Raw genomic sequence first — 17,038 nt, forward strand, 5'->3', positions numbered from 1 at the left:
CCTCGGCCTCCTGAAGTGTTGGGATTACAGGCATGAGCCACCACACCTAGCTTGATAAATTTATATCCCATGGACTGCCACAAAAAATTTGCCGAAGGGTGAGGCTTGCGATTTAGTTAAAAAAACAAACAAAATTTGGGTGACCGGTATATTAGAGTTTATTATACTATTTTATTTTGGTATATTGTATTTCTTTTTTTTTTTTTGAGACAGAGTCTCGCTCTGTTGCCCAGACTGGAGTGCAGTGGCCTGATCTCAGCTCACTGCAACCTCCACCTCCCAGGTTCAAAGCAATTCTCTGCCTCAGCCTCCGGAGCAGCTGGGATTACAAGGCGCTTGCCACCACACCAGGCTAATTTTTGTATTTTTAGTAGAGACAGGGTTTCACCATCTTGGCCAGGCTGGTCTTGAACTTCTGACCTCATGATCCACTTGCCTCAGCCTCCCAAGCGTGAGTCACTAGGCCCGGCCGAAAATTTTTGTAATAAAAAGCTAAAATGTGGTTAGGCACAGTAGCTCTCACCTGTAATCCCAGCACTGTGGGAGGCCAAGGTGGCAGAATTGCTTGAGGCCAAGCGTTAAAGACCAGGCTGGGCAACATAGCGAGACCCCATCTCTATAAAAATAAAATTAGCTAGGTGTGGTGGTGCACATCTGTGGTCCCTACTACTTGGGAGGCTGAGGTGGGAGGATGGGTTGGGCTCGGGAGGCAGAGGCTGCAGTGAGTTGTGATTGAGCTAGTGCACTCCAGCCTGGGCGACAAAGCCAAACCCTCTCTCAAAAAAATACATAAAAAAGCTAAAATGTAATACTTTTTTATTGGGGCAGTAAAGTACAAGTGCTCGATCTGGAGTCCTGTTGGCCTCGATTTGTCAATTCTGACATTCATGTTCGTCTTAGTGTACTCACCTAAAAAATGTTAAAGGCTTATGTTAAAAGGCTTTTTAAAATAATACACAAGGCCCGCCCCTGTAATCCCAGCGTTTTGGAAGGCCGAGGCGGGCGGATCACGAGGTCAGGAGATCGAAACCATCCTAGCTAACACGGTGAAACCCCGTCTCTACTAAGAATACAAAAAATTAGCCGGGCGTGGTGGCGGGCGCCTGTAGTCCCAGCTACTCGGGAGGCTGAGGCAGGAGAATGGCGTGAACCCGGGAGGCGGAGGTTGCCAAGATCGCGCCACTGCACTCCAGCCTGGGCGACAGAGCGAGACTCCGTCTCAAAAAAACAAAACAAAACAAACAAAAAAACCCCCATAAAACCCGTAGTATATGGGCTGGCACAAGTGCTCATTAAACAGATGCTTATTAGAACTCCTAACTAAAACATAACCAGGACCTGGGTATAAACTACGAATCCCAGAAAGGTTGGGCACCCCAGCAGCGATGTGTCTTTCTGGAGGACTCGCAGTTTCGCAGGGCCGAGGCCCTTGTCCCAGGGCAGGTTAAGAGAAGAGGGCACGGAGAGGCGGTAATGCCTCCACCCCTGGCCTTCGGAAGCATGCTGGCCGGTCTTTAAATTCTCCACTGTCAGGGTCTTGTCTTTCTGTCCACTCCGACTCCATCTGCTCCCAATTCTCAAACTCGGAGGCGCCTCTTTTCTTGACAAAAATCCTGCAATGTAGTAGCACGCTTAGTTTTCCTAAAACGTATCATGTCCCCTTGGCCACACACCGCCGGTGACGAATGTGACGCCCACAGCCCGCAAAACGCCCATCCGGCGGAACCGAAATCTAGCTCAATCAAACAACCAAGAACAAAATCGCCCCGTGCCGCCCCCCAACGCCTACTGTAAGAGTAACTTCCGGAGGCACAGAAGAAAGGGCGCACCGAGGGCGAAAAGGTGGAGAAGAGTTTTAGCTGGCTAGGACAGTGCCGCCTGAAATTCTCAGCTTGCCAAGATTTAAACATAGATTAATGTGGCATAATGCCGCATCTCCAAAGTCCAAGGTCCATACGACCGTCCATAGCCCCTCTCGAGGCAGTGGTAGAGTCCCAGCTGGTGATTGTTTTTCAGGCATCTACGGTAGCCACCTCAATCTTCTAGAGCTCAAGCGCGCGCACAGACGTGAACGCCGCCGAGGGGGTTGTGGGGTGGGGTGGGGGGGCAGCGATGCTTAAGTGTCTACGCATGCGTACTGCGACACACGCAGGCGTAGTACGGTCCCCCGGGCGACGGCGGCGGCGACTCCTCTGGGTGTTCGGCTCCCTCCCACCTAGGCCGGCCCCGGCCCGACTCGCCCTCAGAAACTGTTTGGGGCTGCGGACTTTCTCGTCGTGCCCCACAAAAGTAAAGCTTGGGGACCTGGGGGGAGCCGGAAGTATCGCCTCGAGATCCCCAAATACTATCGGGGAAACGGAAGTGGCCGTCGGTGGCAGGTTTGGGGAGACCGGAAGTGACGGTCCGTGGGGAAGTCGGGGGCGGAGCCGCGGGGTAGTGGGGGTGTGTGTGTGTTTGTGTGTTTGTGTTTGGCTGTGGGTTAGTTGTGTCGTTCTGCTGGAACACCGTGGGAAGCCAGTAGACGCGGGCAGTCAGCTATCAGGTCGGTGGCCCCGTGAGTGCCGTTTCGGGTCTAGTGAGTTAGGAGGGTTCGATGGGCGTGGCGCGCGTGCGCGAAACCACTTTCCCCGCAGAGTGTGGCGCGACCACCGCTTTCGCGTAGTCCCAGGATTTTCCGAGCTCTGGGGTGCTTGTCCTGCCGTGACCGGTGATGACACTAGTCTCTGGTATCGTGCTTCCTTCCTAATCTGACTGGCTCCACGCTTATTGTGATTGGCATCGTGGAGCCCCTCCCACCTCTCGTCCTCCAGCTCACTATGCCGTCGATCTCCTGCCCTTTGTGTTTCTCTCCCTGCGCCCCAGAATCAGAAGGGGGATGGGGACAGGTGTGAATGTGTGTGTTTGTGTAGGAGAAACTTTTTAGTTATTGGGGCAGGGATTAACGCTAGGGATTCTTCCGGGTACACTGCTGGGCAACAGCGGGCCTCCCTTCCTTCGTTCTTGTTTAGAGACCTGTCGGCCATGGAGCCTAATGATAGTACCAGTACCTCTGTGGAGGAGCCTGACAGCTTGGAGGTGCTGGTGAAGACGCTGGACTCTCAAACTCGGACCTTTATTGTGGGGGCCCAGGTGAGACACCTCAGTAGTTCTGGAAGACACCTTTAGGTTTTCCTCGTTTAGGCTCCTTAGCCTGAGAGATGAGCCTGATTTTCTGGTGATCAGATTTTCTTTTTTTTTTTTTTTTTTTTTGAGATGGAGTCTCACTCTGTCTTCCAGGCTGGAGTGTAGTGGCTCGATCTTGGCTCACTGAAACTTCCACCTCCTGTGTTCAAGCGATTCTCCTACCTCAGCCTCCTCAGTAGCTGGGATTACAGGTGTGTGCCACTATACCCAGCTAATTTTTGTCTTTTTAGTAGAGACGGGATTTCACCATGTTGGCCAGGCTGGTCTCGAACTCCTTACCTCAGGTGATCTGCCCTCCTCTGCCTCCCAGAGTGCTGGGATTATAGGCATGAGCCACCATACCTGGCCTCAGATTTTCTTTTTATTGATCCCTTCGTATTCCAATCGAACATTTTCTGATGTTTTGTGAGTGAGGCTGATTCTGTTCTGTCCTCCACATGGATAGAACTTAATGCAGAGGGAAATACAGAGGAAGGAAGATGTGTGTCATCATCACGGGTGGACCCCAACCCGAAGGGACAGACATGGCTCTGGCCTTTGGGAAGGGAAACAGCACGGGGACCCTAAGCAAGTGTGTGTTATTGATAGAAAGTAGTCAGGTTTATGCTGTGTTTTTAAAGGGTAGAAATCAGGACTCATAGTGGAGATAGGTTTTTGATAGACTGTTAGGTGAAATTACTAATTTTGGTGGCACATCTTGGGTCTCTTGGCGCTAAAGCTTGGGACACATTATCTAGGTCTTTTTTTTTTTTTTTTTTTTTCCTGAGAGGGAGTTTCGCTGTTGTGCCCAACGCTGGAGTCAGTGGCATAAATCTCGGCACTGCAACCTCCGCTTCCAGGTTCAAGTGATTTCCTGCCTACAGCCTCTAGTAACTGGGATTACAGGCATGATGCCACCACATCCGGAATAATTTTGTATTTTTAGTGGAGATAGGGTGCTCCAGTTGGTAGGCTGGTCTCAATCACTGGACCTCAGGTAGGTAATCTGCCTGCCTCGCACTCCCAGAGTGCTGGTGGGGATATCGGAGTACCCAATACTATACGATGAAGCCACACACACCGGCCCTGCTACTCTAATGTCCGTTTTTGTTTGTAAATACTTCGTGACGGACAACACTTGCATGTGGGGTGAGTCATGGTTTTCTAAAAACATGATTATTACCCTGGATATAGCAAGTACTTGTATAGACTTGTGATCTAGTTGCTGTATAAACACTCTGGGTACTTCCCAAGAGTCAGTATCTAGTTAGGAAAAATATTTCTTTTTGCTACTTTTTTTTTTTTTTTTTTTTTTGAGACTGGAATTTTGTTGCCCAGGATGGAGGGCTGGGGCGCAATCTCGGTTCAGTGCAACCTCTGCTTCCTGGGTTCAAGCGATTCTCCTGCCTAAGCCTTCCAAGTATCTGGGATTACAGATGCCCGCCACTGCGCCCGGCTAATTTTTGTATTTTTGGTAGAGACAGGGTTTTACCATGTTGGCCAGGCTGGTCTCGAACTCCTGACCTCAGGTGATCCACCTGCCTCAGCCTCCCAAAGTGCTGGGATTACAGGTGTGAGCCACTGTGCCGGGACCTGTTTTGCTACTTTCTTATCTTCTTCGTCTTTCTTCATTGACCTGATTCTAGACCCCATCTTCTTTGCCATTTTTTAATCTTGGAAATCACAGGAGAGTCTGGTAAATAAACTAGTATCATTTTGTGTTTGGAAAGGGGTCACTGATGTTTCTAGACACATATTCTCTTGGGAATTCCCTTGGGAGCCAGACAGAGACTATAATGTCCAGGTGATTTTTTTGTTTTTCATGCGTGTTATTTTTCCTGGATCTATAACCTGAGCTTCATTAAGTTTATTTATTTAATTTTTTGAGATGGAGTCCCTCTCTGTCGCCCAGGCTAGATTGCAGGGATGCGATCTTGGCTTACTGCAACCTCCGCCTCCTGAGTTCAAGTGATTCTCTTGCCTCAGCCTCCCTAGTAGCTGGGATTACAGGCACCCACCACCACGCCTGGCTAATTTTTTTGTATTTTTTAGTGAAAAAGGGATTTCACTGTGTTGGCCAGGCTGGTCTCAAACTCCTGACCTCACATGATCTGCCTGCCTTGGCCTCCCAAAGTGTTGGGATTTACAGGTATGAGCCACCGTGCGCAGCCAAGTTTATTGTCTGTATTTTGACAGCTGTTACTTTAAGGGTTTGCACAGTAATTATCTCACAGTCAAGACTAATGGGTAGTGATTCTGGGGTGGTTTTTACCCCTCACCTCCACAAGTCGGTTGTCTGTCTGTGTTCTTCCTCTTTCTTCCATTCTTTCCATTCCTGTGCATGCCTCCTCTATCCTTTCAGATGAATGTAAAAGAGTTTAAGGAGCACATTGCTGCCTCTGTCAGCATCCCATCTGAAAAACAACGGCTCATTTACCAGGGACGAGTTCTGCAAGATGATAAGAAGCTCCAGGAATACAGTAAGGGGACTGGGGAGGCAGTTCAGAGGTTGGGGCTGCTGTCTGGAGGGATGAACTGAGGCCGTGGGTTTACCTGTTCATACTGTGTTTCAGTGTGTGTCTATTTTTCTGCAGATGTTGGGGGAAAGGTTATCCACCTGGTGGAACGGGCTCCTCCTCAGACTCAGCTCCCTTCTGGGGCATCTTCTGGGACGGGGTCTGCCTCAGCCACTCATGGTGGGGGACCCCCGCCTGGTACTCGGGGGCCTGGGGCCTCTGTTCATGACCGGAATGCCAACAGCTATGTCATGGTTGGAACCTTCAATCTTCCTGTAAGCTTATGTTCCACAGGGGAGGGCTTTTGTGGGTAGCTTTGGTTGTGGTAGCAACAGGGAATGAGATAGATGGTTCCATCTTTAGATTGGGTTCAGGGGGCCCTGTGGTGTGCTATTGGTCTCAGTTTTTAAGGAGAAAAGAGGGCGGGGCTCCAGGGAATGAATTGGAGGTGTGGAAGCCTTAGTGTTGGCTTCTCCCAGAACAACTTCCCTTACCCTTTCCCCAGAGTGACGGCTCTGCTGTGGATGTTCACATCAACATGGAACAGGCCCCGATTCAGGTATTGAGGGGCCTCCGAGGGTCAGGGAAGGGGATCTGGGAGAAGGAGGCTGGGAGATGGGTTGGACCTGACTGAGAGATGGCTGGGACCTGATTTAGTAGGTGGTAGAACTCATGTCTTCATCTGTAACCTACCCTGATCAACCTTCTCTCATTGTAGAGTGAGCCCCGGGTACGGCTGGTGATGGCTCAACACATGATCAGGGATATACAGACCTTACTATCCCGGATGGAGGTAAGTGGGCAAGGTTGGCTAGGGTCTCCCCCCACCCTCCTTCTCCCTTTTCTCTCATCTTGGGGGTTGGGGTTTGACTGACCATATCCACAGGGTTTGGCCTTCATAATCTAGTCTTCTCTGCAGTATTATTCTGGGCAGAAGAAGTATCTTTGTGAGCCTCTCTCATTTCTGCCAGTACTCTTGGTGCCTGGTATCCGGGGAGTTTGTTTCAGACTTGTCTCACGGCATCTCTTTTCAATTAAAGGATTCCACACTCTTAACTTGTGGAGGCTGGGAAACCAACTTATGGAGGACAGGAAACCACAATCTCTACTCTTTGTTAGAAAGTTATTTACAAATATTACAGATGCTGTGGCCAGGCATGGTGGCTCCTGCCTGTAATCCCAGCACGTTGGGTGGCCATGGCTGGGGGATAACCTGTGGTCAGGAGTTCGAGACCAGCCTGGCCAACATGGTGAAACCCTGTCTCTACTAAAAGTACAAAATTTAGCTGAGCGTGGTGGCACACGTCTGTAGTCCTGGCTACTTGGAAGGCTGAGGCAAGAGAATCGCTTGAACCTGGGAGGCGGAGGTTGCAGTGAGCTGAGATTGTGCTACTAACACTCCAGCCTGGGCAACAGAGCGAGAGACTGTCTCAAAAAAAAAAAAATTACAGATGCTTATTATGCATCTAATTTGTGTCAGTCTTATGCTAGTTGCTAGTGAGTTAGAGATACAGTTGCAGAGCCATGCCTTCAGGGAGTCTAGTTAGGATACTTTCTCTGTCCAGTCTCCTGCAGAGTAATCCTCTGCAGCAGTCTTATCCTGCTTTTGGTATTCTCACTCTCCCCTACCTTCAGTGTCGAGGAGGACCCCAACCACAGCACAGTCAGCCACCCCCGCAGCCACCAGCTGTGACCCAGGAGTCAGTAGCCTTGAGCTCTCAAACATCAGAACCAGTTGAAAGTGAAGCACCTCCTCGGGAGCCCATGGAGGCAGAAGAAGTGGAGGAGCGTGCCCCAGCCCAGAACCCGGAGCTCACTCCTGGTCCAGCCCCAGCGGGCCCAACACCTGCCCCGGAAACAAACGCACCCAAGTGAGAGATGGAGGGAATCTTTAGGGGGTGGGAAATCCTAAGTGAAGTATGGGGAGAAGAAAATGAACCATGGCAAGGGAGGGAAAGGATTACTTGGAGGTCTTAGTTGAAGGTTACCATTGAGGGGCGAGGAGGGACTCTCTTGGTATAGGTAAATGACGCTAGAACAGGCAGCTGAGAAGAACTGCTCTCCCTACGGCAAGAAAATCCAAATGGTATCTCCTGAGTCTGATGAGAATTCTCTTCTCTGAGTTCATATAGGCTTGCTCTCTGTCTTAGAATTAGTCTCTCACCATTATAGGTGCAGGATTGTGGTGGAGAGGGTGGGAGCAGTTCATTTTCTTCTCCCCATCCTCTCATGGGTGGGAGTACAGAATAGAAGCTTTGGCTGGGCACAGTGGCTCATGCCTGTAATGCCAGCACTTCGGGAGACCGAGGCGGGTAGATCACCTGAGGTCAGGAGTTTTGAGACCAGCCTGGCCAACATGATGAAACCCTGTCTCTACTAAAAAATACAATAATTAGCTGGGTGTGGTGGCAGGCGACTTAATCCCAGCTACTTGGGAGGCAGAGGCAGGAGAATCGTTTGAACCCAGGAGGCGGAGGTTGAAAATAGAAGCTCTGCTGGTCCAAAGAAGGATTGGGCCAGGGCTCTGGGAGACCCAGGGGAAGGAGGGCACATGTGGTCCCTGTTGACTGTGAGGTTGGGAATCTGAGGAAAGCTTTGGCTCACTGCCCCTTGGGTTTGTCCACAGCCATCCTTCCCCTGCGGAGTATGTGGAGGTGCTCCAAGAGCTGCAGCGGCTGGAGAGTCGCCTCCAGCCCTTCTTGCAGCGCTACTACGAGGTTCTGGGTGCTGCTGCCACCACGGACTATAATAACAATGTGAGCCCTTTGATGGCCCTGCCCTTTCTCCTTAGCCCCAGTACTCCCAAAACAGAACAGGCTGAACTACAGATAACTCTTTCCCTCCCTCGAAAAACATTGCAACAGGGCCGGGTGCAGTGGCTCATGCCTGTAATTCCAGCACTTTGGGAGGCCAAGGTGGGCGGATCACCTGAGGTCAGGAGTTTGAGACCAGCCTAGCCAACATGGTGAAACCCTATCTCTACTGAAAGTATAAAAATTAGCTGGACGTAGTGGTGCACACCTGTAATCCCAGCTACTCAGGAGGCTGAGACAGGAGAATCGCTTGAACTCGGGAAGAGGAGGTTGCGGTGTGCCAAGATTGCATTACTGCACTCTAGCCTGGGTGACAGAGCGAGACAAACAAAACCACACACACATTGCAACAAAACAATTTCCCTCTGAACCTGTAAGTGACTTTTTCCTCCCTTACGGAGAAGGTGATAATCTTTGCTGTAACCACTGTCCTTGTACCCTTTGTGCCTCTGAATGAATTTAGAAAGTTTAAAGGAGATCAGTATATGATGACTTGACTGATTCATTGTAGTGTTTTAATACGATGTTTCTCATGTGAATAAGATGTAATTTATTTGCAGAGATTTGGTCTGCATATAAACTTAAAAGGATATAACTGAAAGTTTTGGAGAACGTGGTATTCTTAAAAGGCATTATTGCTTTCATTAGTGAGATGGACTCCAGCTTGATATTTTCTGCCCTTTTGTGTTTGGCTGGGGTGTGCAGCACGAGGGCCGGGAGGAGGATCAGCGGTTGATCAACTTGGTGGGGGAGAGCCTGCGACTGCTGGGCAACACCTTTGTTGCACTATCTGACCTGCGCTGCAATCTGGCCTGTGCGCCCCCACGACACCTGCATGTAGTCCGGCCTATGTCTCACTACACTACCCCCATGGTGCTCCAGCAGGCAGCCATTCCCATACAGGTGGGTTAGGGGGAGTCTGGCCTGAGGGAGAGTGAGGGGTGTTGATAGAGTGACCCAGGGTAGCTACTGGGCCTGAAGGAGGTTAGGAAAGGAGGAGACTTTGGAAACATGGTGATGGAGGCTGGAGATACTTCAGAGGTTTATCGTGCATCTAATTTGTGTCAGTCAGGATTTCTTGGTTAGGCTTCTGTATTTTTCTCACTTCTGCCTGTCCATCTGTCTTTTTCAGATCAACGTGGGAACCACTGTGACCATGACAGGAAATGGGACTCGGCCCCCCCCCACTCCCAATGCGGAGGCACCTCCCCCTGGTCCTGGGCAGGCCTCGTCCGTGGCTCCGTCTTCTACTAATGTCGAGTCCTCAGCTGAGGGGGCTCCCCCTCCAGGTCCAGCTCCCCCGCCAGCCACCAGCCACCCGAGGGTCATCCGGATTTCCCACCAGAGCGTGGAACCCGTGGTCATGATGCACATGAACATTCAAGGTGAGTTAGGATCAGTTGCTGGCGAGAAGAGCAGAATCAGCATGATGAAGGAGGTTCATGTTGAGGTGTGAGGAAACGGGGTGGGGAAGGGAGAGGCCCATGCTGGTGGTGGTAGCCTGGGGACCAGAGCAGAAGCTTTAGTAGATAGATATGGGGGATGGGTTGCTTTGTTTTTGGAGATGTGTTTGCATGGTGAAGGGAGCACCTTCTCCCTGTTTAGAGGGAGGGAAAAGCAGGCTTTCTGATTGGGGGATTATGGGCCTGAAGTATGCCTGATTTCAGGAGGATATAGTTAGGCCTTGGCCGTACCTACCTCAGGGCCACTCTCTCTGTCTCCCTGCCCAGATTCTGGCACACAGCCTGGTGGTGTTCCGAGTGCTCCCACTGGCCCCCTGGGGCCCCCTGGTCATGGCCAAACCCTGGGTAAGAGTGAGGGCATCAGGGCAGGCTGAGCTCTGGGTAGAGAAGGGTAAGGGCTGAGTGGGTGGGTTGAAGGGGTCCAGGTTCAAGGTTACATCAGACCCGCCCCCCAGGCTCCACCCTCATCCAGCTGCCCTCCCTGCCCCCTGAGTTCATGCACGCCGTCGCCCACCAGATCACTCATCAGGCCATGGTGGCAGCTGTTGCCTCCGCGGCCGCAGGTAATGACCTGGAAGGGGAGGCTTGGGAGGTGGGGCACAGTCCATGGTGGTAGCTGGCTGGCAAGGGCCTGGCCCTCAGCCCTGTTGGGTCTCTCTCTTCTGCCACCCACAGGACAGCAGGTGCCAGGCTTCCCAACAGCTCCAACCCGGGTGGTGATTGCCCGGCCCACTCCTCCACAGGCTCGGCCTTCCCATCCTGGAGGGCCCCCAGTCTCTGGGACACTGGTGAGCAAGGATTGGGGAGTTCTAGTGCGTAACAGTCTAGGGAGAGACTCCTGTGGTGGTGCATGGAAGGGCAGGTCTGAAGTCCTCCCTTGCTCTCTATCCAGCAGGGCGCCGGGCTGGGTACCAATGCCTCATTGGCCCAGATGGTGAGCGGCCTTGTGGGGCAACTTCTTATGCAGCCAGTCCTTGTGGGTGAGTTTTCATTCTTCCCCACTCAGACTTTAAATTCTTTTCCTAGTCTGTTTATTGGCACTTTCTAGTTCTTTTTGTATTTTCTTGGTTCCTGCTTTCCTGGAATGGGGCTGCTATAGTGTCTTGTTTGTCTTCAGGTTTCAGCGTTTTTTTTTTGGCGGGGATAGAGTCTCGCTCTGTCCACCAGGCTGGGGTGCAGTGGTGCAATCTCGGCTCACTGCAAGCTCCGCTTCCTGGGTTCGAGTGATTCTCCTGCCTCAGCCTCCTGAGTAGCTGGGACTACAGGTGCGTGCCACCACATCCAGCTAATTTTTTATATTTTTAGTAGAGACGGGGTTTCACCATGTTGGCCAGGATGGTCCCGATCTCTTGACCTCATGATCCACCTGCCTCGGCCTCCCAAGGTACTGGGATTACAGGCTTGAGCCATCGTGCCTGGTCAGCTTTTTTCTTTTTTTTTTAGGAGAGACAGTCCTTCTCTGTCACCCAGACTGGAGTGCAGTGGTGCAATCCAGTGAGTTATAGCTCACTGTAACCTTGAATTCCTGGGCTCAAATAGTTCTCCCACCTCAGCCTCCTGAGTAGCTAGCAGTACTAGCTTCTGGCTAGTAATTGTCTTTTTTTGTTTTTTTGGTAGAGATGGGGTTTTGCTATGTGGCCTAGATTCTGGGCTCAAGCAGTTCTCCTGCCTTGGCCTCCCAGAGTTGCTAGGATTACAGCTGAGAGCCACCATGCTCAGCCCAGCTTTTTTCTTTTGGTTTCTTACAGCTCAGGGGACTCCAGGAATGGCTCCACCACCAGCCCCTGCCACTGCTTCTGCCAGTGCTGGCACCACCAACACAGCTACCACAGCTGGCCCCGCCCCTGGGGGGCCTGCCCAGCCTCCACCCACCCCTCAACCCTCCACGGCTGATCTTCAGTTCTCTCAGCTTCTGGGGAACCTGCTAGGGCCTGCCGGACCAGGGGCTGGAGGGCCTGGTGTGGCTTCTCCCACCATCACTGTGGCGATGCCTGGTGTCCCTGCCTTTCTCCAGGGCATGACTGACTTCTTGCAGGTGAGTGGCTGGCTTGCCGTTCACCTCACCCTTCCTGTCCCCCGGCCCAGCCAGACAGTGGTACCTTCTTCCCATTATATAACCACTGGGTAAGAGCCCCTAAGTGACATGTTGGGGAAGGGGCCTTGGGAATTCATTGACTCTGAACCCTTCATTTTAAAGATGAAGAAAATGAGGTTTAGAAAGAAAGTGTAGTAATTAGTGTCACTGCTTTCTGATAACCTGTTCAGAGGAAGAGGTAGGTGGTTGTGCTGCCTGACTCTGTTAAATGCCTGCCGTACTTCTGCTCTAAGCAGTGAAGGTCAGAGCGTAACTCCCCGTCTTCCCAGGCCCGCTGGCCTGTGCCCTCCTGATGCCATATTATTTCCCTGTCTGCATTCTCACCTCAACCTTCTGCTCTTTGTTCCTTTTCTATTTGCCAGGCAACACAGACAGCCCCTCCACCACCCCTCCTCCACCCCCGCAGCCTGCCCCAGAGCAGCAGACCATGCCCCCACCAAGCTCCCCTTCTGGTGGGGCAGGGAGTCCTGGAGGCCTGGGTCTTGAGAGCCTGTCACCGGAGTTCTTTACCTCAGTGGTGCAGGGTGTGCTGAGCTCCCTGCTGGGCTCCTTGGGGGCTCGGGCTGGCAGCAGTGAAAGTATTGCTGCCTTCATACAACGCCTCAGTGGATCCAGCAACATCTTTGAGCCTGGAGCTGATGGGGCCCTTGGTGAGCAAAAGGGGGTGCTTTGGCTTGCTCCAGGAAGGGGCAGCCAGAGGAAGGTAGATGGCCTTGGTTTAGGGGTGTTGCCAAGGTGGGATGAGGTTGGTACCTGGTTGTGGGTGGGCAAGCCAGGTGGTAAAGGTCATTGCTAACATCTGCCCCCGTCCCCCAGGATTCTTTGGGGCCCTGCTCTCCCTTCTGTGCCAGAACTTCTCTATGGTGGACGTGGTGATGCTTCTTCATGGGCACTTTCAGCCACTACAACGGCTGCAACCCCAGCTGCGATCCTTCTTCCACCAACACTACCTGGGTGGTCAGGAGCCCACACCCAGTAACATCCGGGTAAATGAAGGCCAGGGGCCCCCGAGCTCTCCTCCTTTGCACATTTTATTCCTTATTTCTGACTGCTTCTCTGCCAGGTAAAGCTCCAATTGCCCCCACACAAGCCCTGGACTCGTTGGGGTCAAGGTGGAAGTCTTGGGAGGACTGAGGTTTTGAACTAAACCTGTTCTGTTTCCTCCGCAGATGGCAACCCACACCTTGATCACGGGGCTAGAAGAGTATGTGCGGGAGAGTTTTGTGAGTAACCCTTCTCTATTCCCCTCCTTTCCTGGGTCTGGTCAAGGCAGCTGCCTCCTCCGTTCCCAGTCTTACGATTCCTGTTTTTGTGTATCTTGTCTCTCAGTCCTTGGTGCAGGTTCAGCCAGGTGTGGACATCATCCGGACAAACCTGGAATTTCTCCAAGAGCAGTTTAATAGCATTGCCGCTCATGTGCTGCACTGCACAGGTCAGGGGCTGGCCAGGCGGGGGCGAGTGGGGCCTGTTGGATGTGCAGGGCTGCCTTGTGCCAGCATTCCCTCCTTGTGTTTTTCTCACAGATAGTGGATTTGGGGCCCGGTTGCTGGAGTTGTGTAACCAAGGCCTGTTTGAATGCCTGGCCCTGAACCTGCATTGCTTGGGGGGACAGCAGATGGAGCTTGCTGCTGTTATCAATGGCCGAATTGTAAGCACCACCTAGCCCCAGGTCCTTAGCCTTTTGTTTCCTGAGATTTCCATTCTCTGCAGTTTTCATTTTTCTTTTCTAAACTGACGTTTTGTACCCTGGATCTAATATATTAGGAAAGGTGGTTGAGGGTTTTATATTCTAAATCTGCTTTCTGCCCCTCAGCGTCGTATGTCTCGTGGGGTGAATCCCTCCTTGGTGAGCTGGCTGACCACTATGATGGGACTGAGGCTTCAGGTGGTACTGGAGCACATGCCTGTAGGCCCTGATGCCATTCTCAGATACGTTCGCAGGGTTGGTGATCCCCCCCAGGTAAGGGACCTGATGGGCGATGGGGTCAGGGTACTTGAAAGAACTGGAGAGATCTGAGAGGAAATATATTGTTGTTTTTTTTTTTTTCCTGAGACGGAGTCTTGCTCTGTCGCCCTGGCTGGAGTGCGGTGGCGCGATCTCGGCTCACTGCAAGCTCTGCCTCCCGGGTTCACGCCATTCTCCTGCCTCAGCCTCCCGAGTAGCTGGGACTACAGGCGTCCACCACCACGCCTGGCTAATTTTTTTGTGTGTGTTGTTAGTAGAGACGGGGTTTCATCGTGTTAGCCAGGATGGTCTCGATTTCCTGACCTCGTGATCTGCCGCCTCGGCCTCCCAAAGTGCTGGGATTACAGGCATGAGCCACCGCGCCCGGCTGAAATATGTTGTTCTTTAATTTCACAGCCACTTCCTGAGGAGCCAATGGAAGTTCAGGGAGCAGAAAGAGCTTCCCCTGAGCCTCAGGTACTCGGGAGAAGGGGAGGTTGAGGGGCAGATAATGTGGAGGGCTTGGGGAGAAAGGTTTGGAGGCGGCTGGGCGCGGTGGCTCAAGCCTGTAATCCCAGCACTTTGGGAGGCCGAGACGGGCGGATCACGAGGTCAGGAGATCGAGACCATCCTGGCTAACACAGTGAAACCCCGTCTCTACTAAAAAAAATACAAAAAAAACTAGCCGGGCGAGGTGGCGGGCACCTGTAGTCCCAGCTACTCGGGAGGCTGAGGCAGGAGAATGGTGTAAGCCCGGGAGGCGGAGCTTGCAGTGAGCTGAGATCTGGCCACTGCACTCCAGCCTGGGCAACAGAGCGAGACTCCATTTCCAAAAAAAAAAAAAGTTTGGAGGCTAAAAATTCTGAAGCCTGGCTCTTCCCACCATCTGACACCCAGCGGGAGAATGCTTCCCCAGCCCCTGGAACAACAGCAGAAGAGGCCATGTCCCGAGGTCCACCTCCTGCTCCTGAGGGGGGCTCCCGGGATGAACAGGATGGAGCTTCAGCTGAGACAGAACCTTGGGCAGCTGCAGTCCCCCCAGTAAGTGTCAGGAAGTAATCCAGTGTGTCAAGGCAACTGAAAGTCAAGGGCATTACTACGTTCTCATCTTTTCCTCCCCAGGAATGGGTGCCTATTATCCAGCAGGACATTCAGAGCCAGCGGAAGGTGAAACCGCAGCCCCCTCTGAGTGATGCCTACCTCAGTGGTATGCCTGCCAAGAGACGCAAGGTTGGTTTTCCTCTTCCCTAAGCCTCTCTCTCTATCCAGGTTTCCCCGTCATGCCTGGAATTGAACTATTTAGAGATGGTAGGCGCTCTTGTTATTTAGTCTCCCCTCCCCTCCCCTCATTTAATGAGGAAACCTTTTTGGGATTCAGACTTGCTCTTGGTTGTTGCATAACCATACAGGACTTGACCTTAGTCTGTTTGCTAGCAGGTCCTGTATTAGTTCCTCAGCTGCCTAATCCCCATGTGCTTAGATCCCATTCTCCTTTAAGGTGGGTTTCCTCTTGTGAATTATCTAGCTCTTGAATCCCAGATGGTTTGATCCCTTCTGCCTCTCGTTTTGAAGAGCACGTTCAAGCACATTCACTTTGGTTTTGGCTAGAGCCAAGGGGAATTAGGAAGGCATTTCTGCTGTAAAAACCACATCCTGGACTCTACTTCCCCTCTCTCCACTAGCATGGAGACTCCGTGGAGTGGTTGACTCATGGAAAGGGTGAGCCGGATGGTGGCACTGGATCTGACATTGATCCTCTTTTCCCTCCCAACCTCCTGTCCCCCAGACGATGCAGGGTGAGGGCCCCCAGCTGCTTCTCTCAGAGGCTGTGAGCCGGGCAGCTAAGGCAGCCGGAGCTCGGCCCCTGACGAGCCCCGAGAGCCTGAGCCGGGACCTGGAGGCACCAGAGGTTCAGGAGAGCTACAGGCAGCAGGTGCCCCCACCTTGAAGCAGAATAGGGATGGTCTAGTGGGAGGGGTTGGGCTAGGGTTCCTCTTCCCTGGATCCCTTCAACGATGAACTGGTCACCCTGGTGCTACCATTTGTTTTCCCCTTTGGCATCTGGGAAGGCTTGACAATGCCACCCCGGGCTCTTTGACAGTGTGCTTGGTGGGGGAAATGTTAGCTTCTGAGGGATGGCCTTGTTTGCTTGCTGGATCATAGGGACTTGGCCAGTGTTTCTCCAACCTGCTTGCTTTTTCTCTTTAGCTCCGGTCCGATATACAAAAACGACTGCAGGAAGACCCCAACTACAGTCCCCAGCGCTTCCCCAACGCCCACCGGGCCTTTGCTGATGATCCTTAGCTCTTTGCTCTATGGCCCTTCATCAGGGGACCGTTTCCCCCCCTTCACAGTATTTAAGAAATAAAAGTCGGATTTTTTCTGGCTGCTCTCTCTCTACATTGTCTCCATTAAGTAGTGTGAGTCCCTTAATCTTGTGTGAACTTGTTTTTTAAATACTTCCTTGGAGTACCAGAAAGCTTGTAGTATCTTGTGAGCATATGGACACCGTTTTGTTCACCCAGCACGCTGAATTGTACAAACCAGTTTTTTGGTTTTTTTGCGCAAAAGCACTTTGTATGTAAATAAAGGACCTGTATTTTGAGTTGGGAGCATATTCCAGGTGCATGCTAGGATAGCGCTCTCAAATTAGTCATCAAAGTTTCTAAGCAGCTGCAGAGCTACCTGTAGTCTTAGCATAACTAGCATGCAATGTTACCATGTGAAATCCCACTTAGTTTGACAGTGCTGCAATTGGTCTATCCAATTCAAAGAGCCCCTTAAATGTGCTCCAACATTGAAGCCTTAACAGATTTCCCCTTAGTTCATCATAAAGGACCAAAGTCCTATGGCTGCAAATTTGCTAGTCTCTTTTGAGATGCAGTTGATGTCCGTTCTCACCCCCCATCCCCTACCTTGGCTAGTTAAACCACATAAGCTTAGCAGATTCCACCTAGACCTCTTGGAACATGAGCTCACAGACAGGTCTGCTGCAGAGTCCATGTGAAGACACTGGTTGATAATCCAGTAATGTTACAGATGTC

At 51.8% G+C, this 17,038-nt stretch overlaps 1 protein-coding gene and 1 long non-coding RNA gene across 3 annotated transcripts; one reads left to right on the forward strand and one right to left on the reverse strand.

Annotated features, from left to right (window-relative positions):
• Positions 1–732: 732 nt before the first annotated feature.
• On the reverse strand, positions 733–1,925 carry LOC108520248 (uncharacterized). 2 transcript variants are annotated; one of them, XR_001882867.1, is made up of 3 exons: positions 1,830–1,925; positions 1,339–1,613; positions 733–909 (listed from the first exon to the last, which is right to left on the reverse strand). It is a non-coding gene; the product is annotated as an uncharacterized LOC108520248 (long non-coding RNA). The 2 variants fall into 2 exon arrangements; XR_001882866.1 differs by having other exon boundaries at positions 1,790–1,875.
• Positions 1,483–16,394, forward strand: BAG6 (BAG cochaperone 6). Its single transcript, XM_017859527.1, is given in 26 exon segments — positions 1,483–2,378; positions 3,009–3,129; positions 5,525–5,642; positions 5,757–5,953; positions 6,184–6,237; positions 6,397–6,471; positions 7,314–7,549; positions 8,305–8,434; positions 9,197–9,394; positions 9,624–9,876; positions 10,222–10,299; positions 10,630–10,742; positions 10,847–10,934; positions 11,703–11,989; positions 12,412–12,433; positions 12,436–12,699; positions 12,866–13,035; positions 13,219–13,272; positions 13,379–13,481; positions 13,573–13,697; positions 13,863–14,009; positions 14,412–14,471; positions 14,892–15,035; positions 15,117–15,224; positions 15,781–15,927; positions 16,203–16,394. Coding segments are annotated over 26 exon segments (3,654 nt in total). The 5' UTR covers positions 1,483–2,112; the 3' UTR covers positions 16,299–16,394.
• The last annotated feature ends 644 nt before the right edge of the window (positions 16,395–17,038 follow it).

The sequence above is a fragment of the Rhinopithecus bieti genome, unplaced genomic scaffold (genome assembly GCF_001698545.2).
Source record: "Rhinopithecus bieti isolate Rb0 unplaced genomic scaffold, ASM169854v2 scaffold_51440, whole genome shotgun sequence".
Classification (NCBI taxonomy): Eukaryota; Metazoa; Chordata; class Mammalia; order Primates; family Cercopithecidae; genus Rhinopithecus; species Rhinopithecus bieti.